The 18,916-nt window shown below is 40.6% G+C and overlaps 1 protein-coding gene across 1 annotated transcript; it reads right to left on the bottom strand.

Annotated features, from left to right (window-relative positions):
* Nucleotides 1–277: 277 nt before the first annotated feature.
* On the bottom strand, nt 278–18,115 carry atp10b (ATPase phospholipid transporting 10B). Its single transcript, XM_074674361.1, has 21 exons — nt 17,706–18,115; nt 14,642–14,846; nt 14,229–14,314; nt 13,816–13,922; nt 11,121–11,252; nt 10,751–10,878; nt 9,992–10,244; nt 8,967–9,166; nt 7,787–7,945; nt 6,594–7,116; nt 6,372–6,472; nt 6,166–6,292; nt 5,895–6,079; nt 3,425–3,692; nt 2,731–2,807; nt 2,525–2,650; nt 2,239–2,439; nt 2,072–2,152; nt 1,848–1,952; nt 1,440–1,627; nt 278–1,003 (listed from the first exon to the last, which is right to left on the bottom strand). The coding sequence occupies exons 1-21, from the start codon at nt 18,113–18,115 to the stop codon at nt 727–729; spliced, it is 3,939 nt and encodes a 1,312-aa protein (XP_074530462.1). The 3' UTR covers nt 278–726.
* Between the last annotated feature and the right edge of the window lie 801 nt (nt 18,116–18,916).

Below are 18,916 nucleotides of genomic sequence, written 5' to 3'. Positions count from 1 at the left end.
TCAGCTTGTGCTGCACTCCATTTACATAAAAAAACCATCAGACTGTTGAGCTGAGAAGCTTTTCTTCTGATTCTGAATTTAGCATGATGCTGGTAACACACTCACATATACTCACAAACACAGGAGACACAAGACGTATTTGTGTTAAAATATATTTTCACAGCAGTTATTTGTACAGATATACACAAATTCCTCAAACATAATCACAGGCTCAGTCTATAAAACATCACTACAGGTATCTTTAGTGGAAAATCTGTAATCTTGCAAGTGTGTATCCCTCAGTTATCGGATGTATTGTGACTGTTCAGAGTATGTAGGTGAGATGAATACATCAAACTAGCTTAGCAATTTGTTGTGGAAAAATGCCACATTTTGGAGGGGTGGGTGGCATGACTAATTGGGTTACCAGCGTGCTCTGAAAACCCATCAGGAAAGTAACAGGCTTATGTGTTCACTATGGCAGCTTGTTATGGGCAGGGAGAGGAGGAGAGCCCCTACATGCTTTTTGTAGAGCCCTTTATTTCAAAATGAACTCATCAACCCAGTCAATGATTTGGTTGGAGTGAGAAGTAAAAGTATTTCTCAAACCTCAATTTCTTTAAGACCACATCCCTGAAAAAATAAAACTCTTTACTGGATTAAGTATAAACAATTTTGACATATTTACAGTTTTCTGAATAAATAATCGCCTTATTCCTTCATATTTAGAATATGTGTCTGTGCTCCTCAGGCCTCTGGCATTTTTCTGCTGATGACATTCAGTGTGAATTCATCACCCATGATGTCAGAGGTAGTGGGAGATTGGGGGTAGATATCCACAGGGGTCTCCATGCTGGGAGAGGGAGGTGTGGACAGCCCGGAGCGTTTGACCCCCCCACTACCCCTGAAGCTCCTCCACTCCTTGATCCACTGATTTCTCATGCAGGGATCCATCCGGTCCAGCTGCCTGGCTTGCAGGAGCGGGGAGGGGGCGATAGAGTTCCTCAGCACGTGAAACATGTACCTGGGGGAGAGAGAGTGGTTGTGAGAAAGTAGGCCAGTGAAAAATATGCGGCCCTTTGATGTAAATCAGAGCATTCCCTCTAAATATCAGCACTTTCAGACGCATCAGCAGCCAGGAGGAAGAGCGGGCTGTGCTGCTGTCATTCCTGGACTTCACAACTAACATTCATTACAAATCAGCTCGAACTGTTCATACACATGGCAACATCATACCTACATGGCAGTTCATGATCAAACACACATAATATTATAATTATGAGACAATCGTGAGGTGGACTGGTTTTAAAGAAATGGGAGGGAGGGATAGAGGAGTGCTTTCTGGCCTTGCTGACAATTGACACACTGTAATAACATATGGGTTGGATTGTAAAGGTGTGAAGGGCTGTGCGTGTCCAGCATTTCAAGATTAAAAAGCAGGAAGGAAACAGTTCTGGTACCTGGGCAACAGAGCCACCACAGTGGTGATGATACAGAGAAGGTAGAACATGGGGTCGGCCATCTGGCTCTGAAGGGTCCAGTAGGGGTTGGATGGAGGGTTACAGGTGATGCAGGTGCCACTGTAGGCCACTGTCACGATGAAGTACACAGCCACACTGCCCAGCATGATTACCCAGTGAACCCATGTCTGTGACAGCAACACATGAGATAGCAGTCACACTACTGAAAGTGACAACTCTGTTTCTAGATTCACATCGATGTAAAACACACGTCATGTGACCAGTTTGTAGATGCTACAAATAACTCAAGAGCACACGGATTGAAATTATCTAATGATAAGAGTTTTGCTTCACTGAAAGCAAACTGAGATGTATTAAGAAACAGATATTCATCAAGGTGGCACTCACCCAGGCTTTGATCTCTATGGACAGATGCAGCAGAATAGTAAACAAAGAAATGGTGTTCAGAGGAGTTCCAAAAGTAAAAACATCAATGTCTGAATCCTGGTAAACCTGCAGGAGAACACATATTTAGGGTAGACATTATGAACCATTGAAATAACTGGCGACTCAGAGACTCTATCCTTTCATACAGTGGAATGAAAGATGGAGAATACAGATGTTTATCTTACCAAATATGGAATGAAGAAGCACACCAGACTCTGATAAAAGGCATCAAGCATGGACACCCAGAAGGTTGCAAAATTGTATTCCTAAACAAACATGTGTTAAGTCATGAACCACAAGTTTCTTTCCCTTTTGAATGAAGAGTTGCACTTTGTTATTGAGAGTCACTGACCCCTTCACCCTGCCCCGTCCTGTACAGCTCAGGGACACCCAAGAGCATCTCTGCAGAGACATCTTTGTCCATTATTCCAAACATGATCGGTGGCAATGAGGTGAAGAAGAGGTTGAAGAATATCATCAGCCAGTAGTCAATCATGGCTGTGCCAGAGAAGCCACAGAAGAACTGATACCAGAACAGCAAGTTCACATAGGCCTGGAGAGCACACACAACTTTGGATGATTAGAAAACAACTGCAGAAAATGCGGAAACAGAGTGAATAAAATAAAACAGAACCTACCACATTCTTGTAGAAGAAATAAATGATCATGTTGGCAAGTCGGGTGTAGCACCAGTGTCCGTGAACCAGGAGGAGCTTTTTGAGGTGTTTGAAGCGAGATATAGCAAAATCACTTGCCATCACCGCCTGCAGGTGTCAAAAAGTTTTGAATAGTAAGAGAGGCAGAAGGAACCAGTATTTTTGAAGATTCAGACTTCAGTTCAAACCTGCATGCCTTCCTGGCCTGATATCCCAACACCGATATCTGCTGCTTGGATCATATTGACATCGTTTGCCCCGTCACCTGAAGCCAAAGAGTGAATGTTAGCTATACAACAATTACATTCATTATATATTAGTTTGATGCAAGAATAATTTAAAACACTTTCATCACCTATATTTTCTATATATCAACAAAACATCTACTTTCCATTGTGTCATCTGGATTAAAACCCTTTTTCCTCCACATTTCCAAGGCCACAGATAGTACTTAGACTGAAATGACTCAGCAAGACTCTGATCTGAAATGTAAAGTCTAAGGCCCAACAATAAATTTCTCAGGAGGTTCAGTGACTCAGTACAAGATAAGCAAACCTGAAAAAGTAGAAAGAAATTATCTTTAGGTTCCCTTGTGGTGATTTTTGCAGTTTCTTCCTAAACCATAATTTTCTGCACTTTTTAAACTCTAAAACTAAAACACACGAGTTTCACTGACTGGGCAGTATCATCATCTGGGTATAAGAAGTTGTCCTTTAAGGATAATAAGCTATCATTGACCTTTAACTTGTTTTTATCCAAACCTGTGGTTATTTCTTTGGGCATTTTTGACAGAATTGTGGATAGAATTCAGATGACTACTTCTGCATCTAAAAGCATAAAAAAGTATCGCAAAAAACACTAACAACAACTCGTGTTTCTTACCAACAGCGAGGGTCATGACCTTGAGTTTCTCCCTGACAACCTTCACCACTCTGCTCTTCTGTAAGGGCGTCACTCTGCAGCACAGTACAGAGCGGCAGCACTTAGCCAGCTCCACAAAGCGGTCCTGCAGGTCTGATGATAGGGCCATGGTAAGGGTCCGACCGTCAATCACAAGAGAGATGTCCGGGGTCGTGTCCACATTACGAGGGTCTGCCCTGTACCTCCTCACCTCTTCCAGTGTGCAGTCCAGGATGGAAGAGCATGTCAGCTGAAAAAAAAAATACATCTGCTCATTTTGCTGATCACATTTCTACCTGAACTGTACCTCAAATAAAAATCAACAACAGTTCAAATAATCATGTCAACATCTAAGTCAATTTTCAGGAACTTTTACTCAGTCAGGAACTCTCTTGTTATGGATTTTAACCATTGATTGACAAATGAAGTTATAGCTGATGTTACAGTCTACGTTTTTAAAAGTGCTTCCTGTGTCAGCTGAGCAGGCTTCTTAAGCTTTCCATGTAGTGCTCTCTGTGTGAAAAGACTATGAAAGAAAAACTGGGTCACATCCTATTCTTATATAATGCATCTAATGGTGTCTAAATTTCATCAGGTGTGGTTTGGTGATGTCTATGGGAATGCATCCCTTGGATGGTCATCAAGTTACAGTGTTGAAAATAGTTCATTACCAATTTGCCTCCACTCTGGATCATGAGCGAGGCGGTATTTCCTCTGAGTGTTGAATATTAAACTGGTAATTAGATATGAAAGCAGCAGATATTGTATTGGGGCTATCTGACTCCATCCATCACAAATGAATGGTCCCATCTGAGAGGAGCCATCTCTTTGTTCCGGAAAGCTCCCCACGCATCAGTTAGAGCCCACAGGTAATTTGGGTCTATCTGAGGCTGGGGATGATGAGGAGTGGTCAGGTTGTTATGAAGAGCTCTTCTCTGTGCTACCACATCTTTAATGACCTGAAAGAAGCAGAGCCCATACCTGACACCTTATCTTTCTCAGGTGGAAATGTGAGGGTTTGACCTTTAGTTAAAATGTGAAAGTGGCCAAAAAAGGTTTGGCCATTTAAATTGGATGGAGACAAGCTCAAAGGTGAAACCTCCTGAACTCACTGCACGGCAAACACAAGGCTTTTTATGAAATATCATTGAAGATATCTGTACTCCCCTCTGAAACAAGCTAAGTTAAAAACTTTTTTTTAACTAAGTTAAAAAAAAACAAAAAAAAAAAACAAAACAAAAAAAAAAAAAAAAAACAGGCATATCTTTGAGCTGAATAAATTTCTGTTTTATTTCTTTAGAGAAAAAATGGCACAAACTGAAGATGGGGAGTAAATAAACCATTAACAGCCTTCAAAGAGCCTCATAGTTTTCGGCCCCTGTGGAAAGGTTTTCAACAGTCACAGTACAGTCAACCAGTGATCACCATGCTGCTAAATTTTACATCTCTGTATGCAGATATTTTTCTTTGTTTTCAAAAACCCAGCTAAATTACAAACAATCTTTTTTTAATGTTCAAGGTTGCCACTGTAAAATGAGGAATAATCCACTATTAAGCTAACTTAATAGTGTCAGCATATTTACTGCAGTAATATGCAGGTAGTTAGTGCACTCAGTATAAAGTTCACTTTTTAGACAATATTGCTGATTTTTCATCATTTCATTTATTTCTTTATTATTATTATTATTATTATTATTATTATTATTATTATTATTATTATTATTATTATTATTATTATTATTATTATTATTATTATAGTTTGCTAAAACCAATTTCAATAGTGGTCTTATTTAAATCAGGAATCACCACAATATTAAGCAATAACAAGGGATGTTCAATACCACTTTTTATGCAAATTGATACCAGTATGAATACTCCTTCTTGAGTACTCACCGATACCAAGTACCGATACTACTAGCACTTTTGATACATAGAATTTCAATTAACAGTGACAGATCATTTTGATCAAAGACAGCACAGTCACTCTGCCATTAAGTCCAAATAAAACACAAACAACTCTCTCTGAGTTCAGAATTTTTTTGACAAATATTAAAAAAAAATGTATGTATAAAAAGTGCACAATAAAACCAACAACTGTCAGAGTTTAAGTATTTTTTTAAAGTAAACCAAAGTGCAAAATAAAAAGTTTAACAGTTAAATCTTCCTAGTTCATTCATATTGTCTGAAAAGGACCTGGCAAACATTTGCAGTGGTGTTAAACCACAGCAATTAGCAGCATCTAGTGGCGAGGAGGACTTGCCCGACACAAGATTTTTTTTTTTGCCGAGAGTATCTGCAGCTGGTATCTGCAGCCTTCTCCAGTACCGATACCTTAAAAGGCTGGTATCGGCCCCAATACCGATACCTGGTATCAGTATTGGGACATCTCTTGCAATAACGAAAGCAGCATTAAATAGTCAACCTCAAGTAAGGTAGACCGTGGGCTTCTCACCGTGTTTTGGCAGCTCATGTTAATCACAAGGTCTTCCTCCTCCAGTAGCCTGCAGGCGTAGCCAATGTTGACAGCTGTCTCTGGCTTATCACCAGTAAGCACCCACACCTGGATCCCTGCCTCCCGTAGCGCCACGACTGTTTCTGGGACGTTCTCCTGCAGACGGTCCTCGATGCCCGTTGCACCTGCAGGAAGGTGAAACAGCAGTTCTTGCATAGAGCTGTCACATGTACATTTATGTGGTGATGTGTTTTGGACTGATGTGTGTTACCTAGCAGGGTGAGATTTGTTTCCAGTTGCACAGCAGAGGCCATAACAAGCTCCTCTCTGTTCTCTATAGCAGCCAAGGCCGTCTGTCTGATCACTGACCAGCTTTCATACAACTGCTCACTCACAACCTGCAGAGTATGGAAAAAAATGATGGAACGAAGCTCCCATGTTATGAAAGAGTCAAGCTGGTTAAATAAGTTAAAGCACCTTCTTTGAGAAGCAGAGTGTACGCAGTCCTTCTTTGGCGTAGCAGTCAAGGTGGTGCTGAGTATCTGCTGCTATGCTCTTTTGATTTCCACTGAGATGTTCTGAAAATAATACAAGACATTATTAAGATGTCTGAGGGAGCTCAGTGTTGACCAACACATGGACAAAGCTTAATATAGTATGAAATATAACTTAATTTATGTGCTATATATGTGTGCATACCTGCATATGGGGTTCCAAGTAGCTCCATGATGGCATAGTCTGCTCCTTTAGTGTACAGTACACACTCTTTGGTGATTGGGTGTCTCACCAAAACAGACATCCTCTTCCTGGTAGAGTCAAAGGTCAAAGTGTCCAGCACCTCAAACACCAGCTCCTGCCCAGACGGGAGCCTCACCGTCACTCTGTCAGGGGTGCGGGACAGCAGAATAAAGCCATATGCCTTAGCAGCATGCACCAATGCTGCCTCATCTGGACTCTCTGCCTCGTAGCTCAGAGAGTCTGAGGTAATGGAAAGTGTGTCAGGCTGAAACTCAGCATGGAGCGAACGTGTTTGGAACCCAGACTCTTCTGTTTTGACAGGAGTGTTGATGTGGTCCTCCTCTATTACTGAGTCCTCTGATTTGGGGCGATTTGTCCTTGACTTGCGCTTGCATGAGGTGAAAATATTGCAAGACTTTCTCATCCAGGTGGACAAAGAATCCAGAAGGCTGCCTGTCTGGGAGGAGCGTGAAAACCCTCCCGCCTAGAGAAATGACATTTGTTCTGTTATATATAATGTTCTGAGATGAACTTTTTTCCAGACAGCCATATGGTGAAACCTTGTCAGCCTTTCCACTCTGTCTCTTTTGGTGCTTTTCCCTCAAACCGTAAACTCAAGGGAAGCTTCACCTTTCTCTCCCATCTGCCAGGCTTTAGAACAACAAACTTCGGAGCAGTGAGTGCTAAATTTAATAAATCCAACCCCTGATTGCCCCTGTGTTTTATCTTTACTATGCAGTAAATTCAAAATCTTTACAACCGGGGCTTTAAAGATGGGGGGGAAAAGCAGCACTGACTACTGATGAAAGAGCAGAAACTTCAAGCGTAACAATTAAAGAATTCTACAAATTGAACTAAGCCTCAGAGGTTAACAAGAACAATTTAAACCTTTTGTTAAACTATGTGTGTACTTTGACTAAACTGTGGAGATTTAGCCAAAGGACGTCAGCTTTAAAGCTTGAACTCTGGTGTACAGACTTTGCAGAGTCATAAATCAACCAATAAATCAATTCAATAAAATCAGTTAATAAAAGTTTGCTTATGTTTTAACAGATTTTACAAAAGGAGTGCTAGTACTTAATCCATCTTTCCCCTGTCATCTGTGCCCTCCATCTCTACTTCTCATACACAGCCACAATAAACAGAGTGCTTACCCTCTGTCTCTGAGCTGTTGCCATGGAAACCACCACCGTGTTGCAAATGGCGAGAGCCAGAAAAAAGTCCAGGTAAGGATCAATCTTCCCGCTGCCGCTGCTACTCTGTGCCCTGCTAATCTGCTGAAGCAGCTTCCTGTCTGGAATCACCTCTGTTTCCTGTGGAGTAAAACTTCATCAGTGTTTTTAATTAGAATAGCTGTTTGCTGCCCATGCTTAGCTTTGCATGATTTTGATATGACAGGGTTAGAAGAAGTTTTTATCTTTTCACCTCTTTGTCTACTTTTACCTGCCTGTGGAGAGTAAAAGAGGACAATAGAAGGGATTTATTCATCCACACATTCCTCTATATCAGCATCACAGCATGAGGGAAATGAAATCTGGCCTCTGTGTAGCTTTTCCTGGAATAAACACAAGTCTTTTTCTGTCTCATCCTGCCCTATTACCCCCATGTACAAAAATAGCCCTCAGGCTGCTCTACTGTAGATCAAGACGAAGGTGACTTAACTATAGCGCACGTTTACTGTTAATGTGAATTCAGTGATATGTGCCGAGTGCTGCCCAGCTTGACCATATGTCCTGTCACAGACACAGGGGTAACTTGGAGCCAAAATGGATGTGCTCATCATGACACCTAGCAGCTCAGCCATCTGCAGCAGGGACTTAGACCAAGAGGCTTTTTAGTGAATTTTGCCACTGAATACAAAAACTAATCGCACATCCCAAACTGAAAGGTCAGTATTTTCTTATCAGGTTAGAAAGTCAATTTTTTATGAATCCACACATTCATGTTGGGTATAAAAAAAAAAAAAAAAAAAGGAAAGGCAGAAAAAAACACTTAATTGGTCAATGAATATGGTAGGAATTTGATGTATTTGTCGACCGATATGATAAACATTCAAACTGTATCCAATTTATTAGTTAATATATTGTTCATAATTACTAAGATATTATTATAACTAGATCTGTCTTGTGTATAACCTGCTTATCACCCACAGTCTCAACCCCCATGACAATCAGGCTATCTAAGCATTAAAAAGTAAAGGTATTTTTTCTCCATCAAGAGTCCTGCTTATCCTGCTTGTACACTAAATTCAACAAGGTAATCAAAATTCCCACAAAATCCAAAACCTTACCCATCTATTAGTGAAATGTTTGCCTTAATTTATGATCACATTACCAGTTCACTGCTGAAGGCAGCATCACTTGAGGCCCCTCTGGAGAGCTTGCCCCTGCGCCTTCCACCCCTGCGTTGATGAGCGTCCTCAAAGTTGTTGTCCTCAGAATTCAGGGACCAACCTGTCTTTGCAGGTTGGGACTTTTGGTTGAAGATGATATCTTCCTCCACTTCTTCCCCTTCAAGGATCGCCAGTCGGATGGCTGCAAATCAAAATAAGATTTTCATACTCTCTAAATCAATACTGAGATGAGAAATCTTGCAAAATTGTACGAATACAATTATTGGATGTAAACTTTTCTTACTTTTCTAAAAATATTAAAATTATAGTGTGGCCATGTGACAGTCTGTGATTAAACATTAACCAACACATCACATAATAACTATTCATTGGGCTCATCCAGAATCTCAGAGTGCAAAGTTTCTGGCTTAAGGTTACCCTTCTTTGTATGTTTTCGCAAAGAAAATAAAGGAGATAGAGATTTTTATGCAGTTTGAATGATTTGAACGATTATTTACCATGAAAAACACATCTTTAGAAGTATGGATTTTTTTAATGTCTCTAGAAAATGTCTTTTCTCTTTTATTCAAGATCTCATGACCAGAGTGTTTAATAGAGTCATGTCACAACTGAACGGCAAGTGGCTCAATAGATACAACAAAAGGTTTCAGGAGATGTAGGAACCTTGCCTCATGCTGATTGGACGCATCAGATTATGAGAACAGATTTTTTTGTGTGTCCACTGAGGATGATGAGGAATATGAAAAAGTAATCTGTGAAAAAGTTGATCCTCCCATTCCATCATCTTCACTTACTTTAGATTTATTTCTGCTCTGAAACACAAATAAAGTCTAACAGGATCATAGATGATTTCAGAGGTGTTGAGATTCCAGGACACCAAATGAACGATTTTATCTCCTTTTAACAACACTTGTCGTGGGACCAGCCTGAACTGAATGGCAAAAAAAACTTGAAGTATCAAAAGAGAAAGTTATACTGAACAAAACACCTCAACTCAAACACTCACCGTTTTCTTTGTGCGGGTATTCAGTGCCCATCACGGAGCATCTGCGATACACCATCTTGTTCTCAGTCAGGGTGCCAGTCTTGTCTGAGAAGATATATTCAATCTGCCCCAGGTCCTCAGTGATGTTCAGGGATTTACACTGAACCCGGCTGTTTGTGTCCGGGTCATACAGATCGATGTCATTAGTGATGAAAAAGATCTGACCGATCTTCACCAACTCAATGGACACATACAGCGAAATGGGAATCAAGACCTGCAGAGGGCAAGAGGAGGCAGGAACAGGTGAGAGGTGAAATAAAAGGACAGAAAAGGGGAGGAGGAGAGGAGAGGAGAGGAGAGGAGAGGAGAGGAGAGAAGAGGAGAGGAGAGGAGAGGAGAGGAGAGGAGAGCAGAGCAGAGCAGAGGAGAGGAGAGGAGAGGAGAGGAGAGGAGAGGAGAGGAGAGGAGAGGAGAGGAGAGGAGAGGAGAGGAGAGGAGAGGAGAGGAGAGGAGAGGAGAGGAGAGGAGAGGAGAGGAGAGGAGAGGAGAGGAGAGGAGAGGAGAGGAGAGGAGAGGAGAGTTACAAAAGAAAAAAGCAAAGAGAAGGAGAGACAACAAAATGTGATCACAGGAACAAAAAGTGAGTGAAAAAGAAAAGAAAAGAAAAGAAAAGAGAGAGGAGGGAGATGATGACAAGGATGGAGTTGGATTTGTTAAATGTGAGAAATGAAGAAAAACACTTGTAAACTCTGATGTGTGAACACAGTGAGACTCATCCACCTGCAGCAGGATGATCATAGTGAAGAACATGTAGAAACCTGACAGACTGGGAGTGTCTAGGTGACCGCTACTGTCAGGGACCAGGTAAGGGGGCACACCAGGCAGCGCATTCAACCACGAGTAGTGACCTGCATGTGTGAGGACATGAGGATTAATCACACCAACTGTCTCATGATAAGAAGTTATTTTTGGCACAACACCTTCCCCTGTCTCCTTCCTCATCTCCTGGTATGTGTCCGGGCTTTGAGCCAAGGTGACTGAGATTTTTGGGGGGTTGGAAATTAAACGTCACTTTACTAATATAAAAGCATTAATCATTGACCTGTCCTCAATTGTGATTTATTGTCAAGTTATGTAATTCATTACTGACCCACTGCTCCAATGAGACACATGGTGAAGAGGAGAATGACGCAGAAGATGACGTCTATGTTCAGCTTCCGCTCCAGTTTGCTGCGCTTATATCTCGACCCGTTGTTGTTGAGCATTGACTTGGTTTCATGGCCTTGAAGGTGGGATAGGAGAAGAAGTTGATTCAACAGACACAGTATAGATGGCGCCATATACAAGAGTGATGGGAAATGTTCCTTCAAACAAGTTCTCAATACAGGGACAAAAGAAAGGCAATGAAGGTCAGGGCTGCTATGATATTCCTCAAAATTTCAAGGAGGGAGTGTTGTGCTTTCTTATGTTATAAACATGGATTTATACTAACAATGAAGTATTTCCAAATTAAATATCTGCATGTTTTCAAATCTCTACATATTCATATGTTGTGGAAATCCCTAAATGTGTAAACTGCTCAAAATAGTTCATTAAAGAATAGAATGAGATCCTAATGAAATCTACATTAGACTGTCTGAAATGAAGAAGTCATTGCATCTCCTAGGCCTCAAACACCAAGTTAAAGAGGTCTCTGGAGGGCTGGCCAATCAGAGCAATGAGGGTTTGTGGAGCAGGGAGCCTTAAAGAGACAACAACTGAAACAAGGCGTTTCGACAGAAGCTGAAGTAAGATTTTGAAGATGAGACAGAGATTTCATTTTAGCTGCAAATCCCGTCAAGCTACTGCAGTTTGTTTACATCTGCTGCCATGCTCATGAGCTTTAACATTGAACTGATGCTCCTTTCACTGGGTATTGCGGATATTACTTCAGAGCCAGTCCAACCAGGAGTTATAAATGTTAAAAAAATGTTAAAGATTCCAGATCTCGTAGGTTCCAATGTGTTTGAGAGCAATAAAATAAGGATTGTTTAATAATCAGTAACCACAAGCCTGAACTAAATCTTGCCTAAAATCGTCCAATGTGTTACGATCACCATCTGAACAGTGTATGGGTAGAATTACAGTTTCTGAATTAAAAGCAGTGCTGTACTTCAATGATGGCAAGAACAAAGTACAAATACTCCGTTACTGTGCTTAAGTCTATTTTTCAGATACTTTGTATTTTTAGAAGTTTTATTTCTCTGACGATTTTGTACTTTTACTCATGGGCAATGGTGAGGGTCCCACACAGTCACAGGAGCAGCACCCATTGGCTAGAAAAAAAAAGTTGATGATGAGCCTATGAGCATGATATGTGACACCATAGTTTAGAAGCTAATGCTGGTCCAAAATTCAATGTTCAGAAGTGTGATGTGTTAACCTTAGAAATGACATGAGGAGGATCTGTTTTAATTGTACTCCATCGCCACCTTGTGGCCCGGAGTCTTCGCACACTGCTGCAAATTATCTTTTGGGAGGCGTGTGTTTGTTTTTGAGTTAAATGGAGATTGGTTCAAAAAAATGTTCTGTGTTCATGACAACTATTTCCTGGGTACAACGCTCCAAGGTAAGGTAATTATCAGCACAGTCGTTGCACTCTATATAGTGACATCTGCAGCCTTGTGCTTGGACGTATCTATAGGCTAATGTGACAACAAGTAAATACTGCCAGTTTGTATGTATTTAGCGCGGATGGCAGCCCGGTGCTCAAAGACATGTCCGTAATGTGTAACATTGGTAAATCCTGGTTATGTCCTGCCAGTCATCTACCAAGCAGAGCTAATGTAACCTCACTCTTCATTTTATTGATAGACTCTCAAGCTTGAACAGACCACCGCAGAATAACTGCTGACTGTGGGTTGGGATTAACGTTATCATAGTTAAGCTCCTGTGTTATACAGTGATACAGCCAGAGCTAAAGGCTAATTAGCCTTTAGCTCTGGCTTTATCACTCTCCTGTTTAGCTTTCTTCTGCTCTTCTGTTCTTTTCTGTCCGAGAGTTAGGCTCCAGCGTCCACATCACTACAAAATTAATCACAGAAATTTGTGTTTTATCTCCTCTCACAACTAAACTTTGTCAGTCGGCGTGGTGTTGTCATAGAGACCTAAACATGCCGTGAATCAATCCGGTCCTGGTCGACCTGAACTGGAAGCTCAGGAGTAGCAATTTAAAATAACCAGTAACCAGCAACGTTGGGGCTGATAATCTCTATTTAAAGTGTGGATTACAATCAGGCATATATCTAGAAATTAGCCTTTTTCAAGGTAAATACAAATTCCCAAATAACTATGCAGTGAAGTACATCAGGATGCTAGGCATGTAGGAACAATAACATTACAATATTCCATATAAATCATCCTGTGTTTAATAGCTTTGCAGCCAGTGAATCATACAATAGAAATACTTCTTACTTTTAGAAGTACTTTTGAGTACATTTCAGAGCTTGTACCTTTTACTTTTACTCCTGTAGTTTTTTACTTAGGTATTTTACTTCTTATCAAGTAAGGAATGTGGTTACTTTTCCATCTCTGCTGTACTTTGATTAATAAACAAATAAATAGTTGTTACCACTGAATGTTTGCAAGTGTTAAACTTGACAATGGACATGGTCCAGTGACCTAGAAACTGCTTAATAACAAAATGTCATTTATTTTTTTCATCATGGATATTTGAAATGTTGATGTTTTGTGGGGTTGTGCTGGATAAATTGAGACAAACGACCAAGGCATCCCAGCTTTGGCCCTAAACAACACATAGCTCGGTGTCAAAGCAGTGAAGCACTAGAGGAAAGTGGTGAATATACCTGCATACACCACAAAGCCGACAGCATGCTCTGTGTTCCTCATTGTACAGCCTCGCAGCAGAAGACTCGTGATCCCAGCACCCACTTTCTTCTTATCAGGTTTCTCTCTGCACCAGGAGACAGTGAGAAACCTCCTTTATACTTTTCAGATCTTGTTAGATATTCATTACTGCTTATTTTCCCATTAGCTGTTCTCCTGCTTTACAGCCATAGCTGGACAAAATGGGCAGACTGGCTGTAAGAGCTGTGGTGCCCAAGGAAATGGATTATAGTCTATTACAGCCCCAATAATGCCTCTGGAGGCATCATTGGAAAGTGCAGTGAGTGGGGTGAAATTAGTTTTGCTCGGCTGCTTTGAAAGACCCAAAGAGGTGTTCTGGAAATCACATGTGATCTGTGTATATGATACTCACACAAAACACTTGAAATGGTTCAGATTGTTGTTTGGTTTTTCACACACCACGATGCTGTTGAAGCTTTCAGGTTCAAATTCAGGGTCCTGTGAAGAAGAGGGGGCATAAAGTTACTAAGAGACTCTTTACAAATGTAACTCACCCTTTGCTCCTGGACTGGCTTAATGATTATTATGCAGTGAAAAAGACAACTGTTGGTGGCAGAAAATCATTTTAGGTATGTTATCCAACAGGTATGTGTTTTCTGTCTGTCATGACTGACTGACTTTGAGAGGTGTCATTACATTTTACTGTAACTGTTCAGTAAATTATGTCAGTGGAGGAAGTAGTTGTCCCAGTGATGAGTGTAAAATTTCACTCACACAGAGAAGAGAAGGCAGACACAGGTAAGAAAGAAAGCCAGTATCACTCACTGAGACACAGATGCCAGACAACGCTCTCCTGGGCTTCAGGTTGGTCTCTCCGTCCAAGTTGGCGGTCTCAATGAGACACGCCCCGCTGGGGTCTGATGTGTGCATGAGCAGGAGGTCTGCAGGGACAATCTCATTGCATGCCACCCTGACAAAATCCCCCACTCGCACATCCTGCCATCGTCTCTCCTTATACTCTTTCTCTTTCCTGAAATCAAACATTTCAGGTGACAACACTCATTACAGGGTATTCTATAAAGTCATTTAATGGTCTTTGTATTGGCTTCTGTCGCATTATTAACTACAATATTAACACAATGTCCATGTTTATACAGTCAAATGTAAAACTGGCTCACTGGGGATGTATGAAAATGTAATGGATAAAAAAATCATAGCAGCTTCTTTATCTAAGGAATAATCAATGCTGTTGTTTTTGGAGGGTTGCCCAGAGGTATTCTGTGTTTAAGGAAACTATAGGACAGAGACTTGATGTAAAACAAATAAGCTGTTAACCTCAAAGAGCCTCATAGCTTGAACCCGCACATCAGGCTAGCTAACCATCAGTGACAGAGAGGTGCAGGTATGTGGCCCGGCATGTAGGACCTGATCGGGTGGCTGCCACACAACACCACACCTCACTCCAAACAAAGCCAAGAGGGGGCATCGTCTATTTTAAGTATGCTGTGTTTAGATTGGACTTACTGGGTTGCAACAAATATTCCCTGTAAGCACCACGTGTCAGAAAGCAATTGGAGGCTTTTTGCAGAAAGCGTGTAGGTAAATAACCTGTCACACACATTCTTAAGTCCCAGACAGGCAAAGAAGTTTTTGACATGCATGTCAGCAACCCCCATTAACAGGAAATATTAAAACACATTGCAAATGCACTTTGCAGTCATTTAGGCTTCTTTTCTTATATACCGTTTGGTAAGCAGTGTCCCTGTGTGGGGTGTCTGTAAATAATAAACCAAAGAGTCTATTTTGGCTTTGCTGGAAGATGTTAGGAGTTAAATAATGAATTGAAACTACAGAAATAAAAACAGTTACAGATGATTTAAGTCTCTACTTTTAATATGAAACTTAAAAGTTTTCTAAATCTATCTAAATGTGCAACAACTTGTTAGAATTACTTGTGTAATTTAAGAACTTGTGCAATCTTAAATTGAGTAATACTTTCCCACCGTGTTATTGTTCTGTATATAGTTATAGTAACTTCTTGTTGTTGAATTTTTCTGTTTATGTTTTTCTAGATACACTTATTATATTATTCAATCTTTACATGTTATGTTTGTAATTTTGTTTTCACTTGTTACTGCTACTGCAAGTATATTTTTGCTACTGTTATTCTATATATTTCTCCATTGTGGGACGTATTAAAGGATTGCCTTATCTAATCTTACTTAGGCTAAGATTAGAATTAAACTAAAAGTTAGATGTAAGAAACGGATTGTCAAATGGTAACATGACCTTAATAATGTTTTTTTTCTATGCTTTCTATAAGCAAAGTAAAGCTAAGTTGTTGCCTGTTGTTTCAAATTCAACAAAGAAATAGAAAAGAGGTGTCTCCTGAAAATCTCTCACAGAAATTGTTGCCTTGAAGAAGTAATGGGATGGTTTAATTCTAGCATCTTTATATAACTGCAGTCCAAAAACATCAGTAACTGATAGAAATAAAAAAAATGCTTTGTGAATTCTGAATTTTGATGTCTTAAGCCTCTCTGTGGAAGCACTTTAACAGTCCCTCAGAGACATGTGATAACCCGTCCAACATGTAGATGAAAAGAATCTGCATCCCAGAATAAACATTAAGACACTGAGAGGTGTGATTACAGGTTTTTTAAGCTCAGTAGCCTTAACATAATAACATGATTTGGCATTTGGTCAGCAGGATTAACAGACAGCATGTTATCTGTCTGGTATGTTTGAGCCCAGGAGGACTGTCAAGATTTTCCGATGGACAGACGTAAGGATGAACCTAAAGATAAGGCACTCAGTTTTCAAAGACGTACACTTCACACCTCTTTGAAAATGACTGCTGGGTAAAGGTTGACTGGAAGTGCATCTGTAAACGTCTGCTGAGCTACATTTAAACCCCTCAAGGGGATGTATGCACAACTACCGCAGTTTAGATGTGAAAGGTGGATAAACTTCACCTTAACAGACTCAAGAGTAATGTGCAGAATCCTTAAATTTATTCTGGTGCTTCTCTTTGAAACATTTGTATACTTCAAAGTAATCCCAGCCAATCGATGGTGTTCTAATCTTTACAAGCCCAAAATGGAGCTTTAGCATCTCTTCCTAGGGAGCCATGAGATACCCACATGAGCCCGCTCAACATGAGTCAGCTGCTGGTGGTCTGACTGTGTGAAAGTTAACTGGAGTCCACTAACAGGTCTATAAATGGACTTATGAGTTAAAAAAGAAAAAAAAAAACACCTGCGTCTTCTTTCTACACTCAAGCCACCTGGATTAACCTTTCGACAGATCAACACATGTGACACAGCTTTTTCACTGAAACACCCTGACTCTTTACAGGAGATTTTAAAGATGACATTAAACGCCCTGTGAGAGGTTAAATCCCAGAGGATGCATCATCCTGTATGCCTCCAGTCTCTCCTACTGCTACTCTACTTCAAAAGCCACAGCTGTGATAAAATGTTTGTCCTACTTTAGGATGTATTCTTTTTATATCAGAAATACAATAACAGAAAACCACTGACCTCACTGTCTTTCCTAACACAACACTCCAGATGGGGATTGCATTAAAATGTGCATATTGTGATGGTGAGTGATATTGTTGCAAGGATCTTCAGAAAAAGCAATAATCTCCCACATATTTTCTATTTCTAAGTCTGAAATTCTCACGGGGCTCTAAAACACAGGAGGTAAAACACACACACACACAGACACACACACACACACACACGCACACACACTCTTACAGACATGGGGGATGATAAGAATCATAAACACAGATACAGAGGTGTCTTGAATGCAGCACGAGTGCTTTAACATGCCACATCACGCGTGTCCAGTCCAGTGAGGAGCATGTTTATCAGTCATTTACCTGCTGTAGATGAAGCATGGTGTGTTGTTGAGCTTCCTGTCTGACAGGTACCTTCTGAAGTCCTCCCAGGCATCCTTCAGGGCTGTCAGAGACATGATGACACAGATGGGGATCAGAGCCACTTCAGGCTGGAAGGCGTTCACCACAGGCACAAAGTTTAGAATCGCCAGGCCCACAAAGTAGATGTTTGCCAGGCGATGAAACTGCTCAAAGAGGTTCATGGGTAGAAAGAAGAGGAGGGTGTATTTGGTGGTCTTGATGGCGTTTCCAGGAAAGTAGCGGTTCGGTTGCTTTCCCTTCTCCAGGCCCTCGTAGGGTAGATTGGACACAAGGCTGCGGAGGTCCTTCTCCCGCGCCCTCTGACCTCTCAGAGCATCCCTCACCAGGGCCAGAGGGCTCCTCCACGTCATGGCTGCTCTTCTTTTCTTTTCTTCTCTACCAACTTTTCCTTCTCATCCTCTCAATACTCACAGCTCCAGTGATTTAAAGAGCCTCTGTATGCTCATCTTCTCCTGCAGTGTGTGAATGTGTGTGTGAGGCCTTTTGCCAGGTTTACCTAACTGACAGCACACCTTGTTCTCTGAGCACGCCCCTTTCATTATGTGTCGTCACTCTTTGAACTGGAGCAGTAAAACTCCTTCAGAGATGGGAACTAGAGCAGCAGAAAGCCAACCATGGACAGTGACTCAGCTAATTTTAGATTTACTGTCAATCCATCATATTCATTAAGTATTAAAAGTAGTTAGACTGCATGCTTAGGTTGGGGAGTTCAAATAGCGTTAATGGTTAAAATCTGATAATTGATAATTTCTCATGGTTTAGAGTTATTGGCAGTTTTAAATAAGAAAACCACAAAAACAAAATGATTTATTTTAGACTTTTTGGATTTGGCAAAAACTTGAGGCGTTACAGTGTTCTGAAGGCATTTAGCACTTTCATGGTATTTCCGGTGTTTTGCTTTGCTGAGTTACTTAAAATACTTGAGATTACAGTAATAAATGGTATTTTTTATATTTATTCACTGGAAAGCACAAACTCTTAAGTTTCCTATGCTATTTGAACTTTTCTGAGGTATATCTAGCACCAGCGCTATTGCAGTAGGTAAAGGTTAATTAACATGAGGAAAAGCTGTTGTGCAACAATAGTTAATCATAGCATTCAACCTTCTCCTTACTGGAATAGCATTAGCTAGTGTTATGCTATCTAAGTAT

This window comes from Halichoeres trimaculatus, unplaced genomic scaffold, assembly GCF_033239565.1.
Source record: "Halichoeres trimaculatus isolate MK-OKI-2021-1 unplaced genomic scaffold, fHalTri1.1 fHalTri1_scaffold_7, whole genome shotgun sequence".
In the NCBI taxonomy this organism is placed as follows: domain Eukaryota; kingdom Metazoa; phylum Chordata; class Actinopteri; order Labriformes; family Labridae; genus Halichoeres; species Halichoeres trimaculatus.
Note: the sequence above shows the minus strand (reverse complement) of the source record. Positions and strands in the feature narration are given on the sequence as shown.

Bases quoted from the DNA above. Each gene is read 5' to 3' on its own strand.
- atp10b (XM_074674361.1), bottom strand. From the start codon at position 18,115: ATGACGTGGAGGAGCCCTCTGGCCCTGGTGAGGGATGCTCTGAGAGGT. The intron at 14,315-14,641 runs GTGAGTGATACT...TCTTCTTCACAG, and splicing joins TGTCTGGCATCTGTGTCTCA to GACCCTGAATTTGAACCTGA. The intron at 1,953-2,071 runs GTAAGATAAACA...GTTCTCCTGCAG, and splicing joins GCTTCTTCATTCCATATTTG to GTTTACCAGGATTCAGACAT.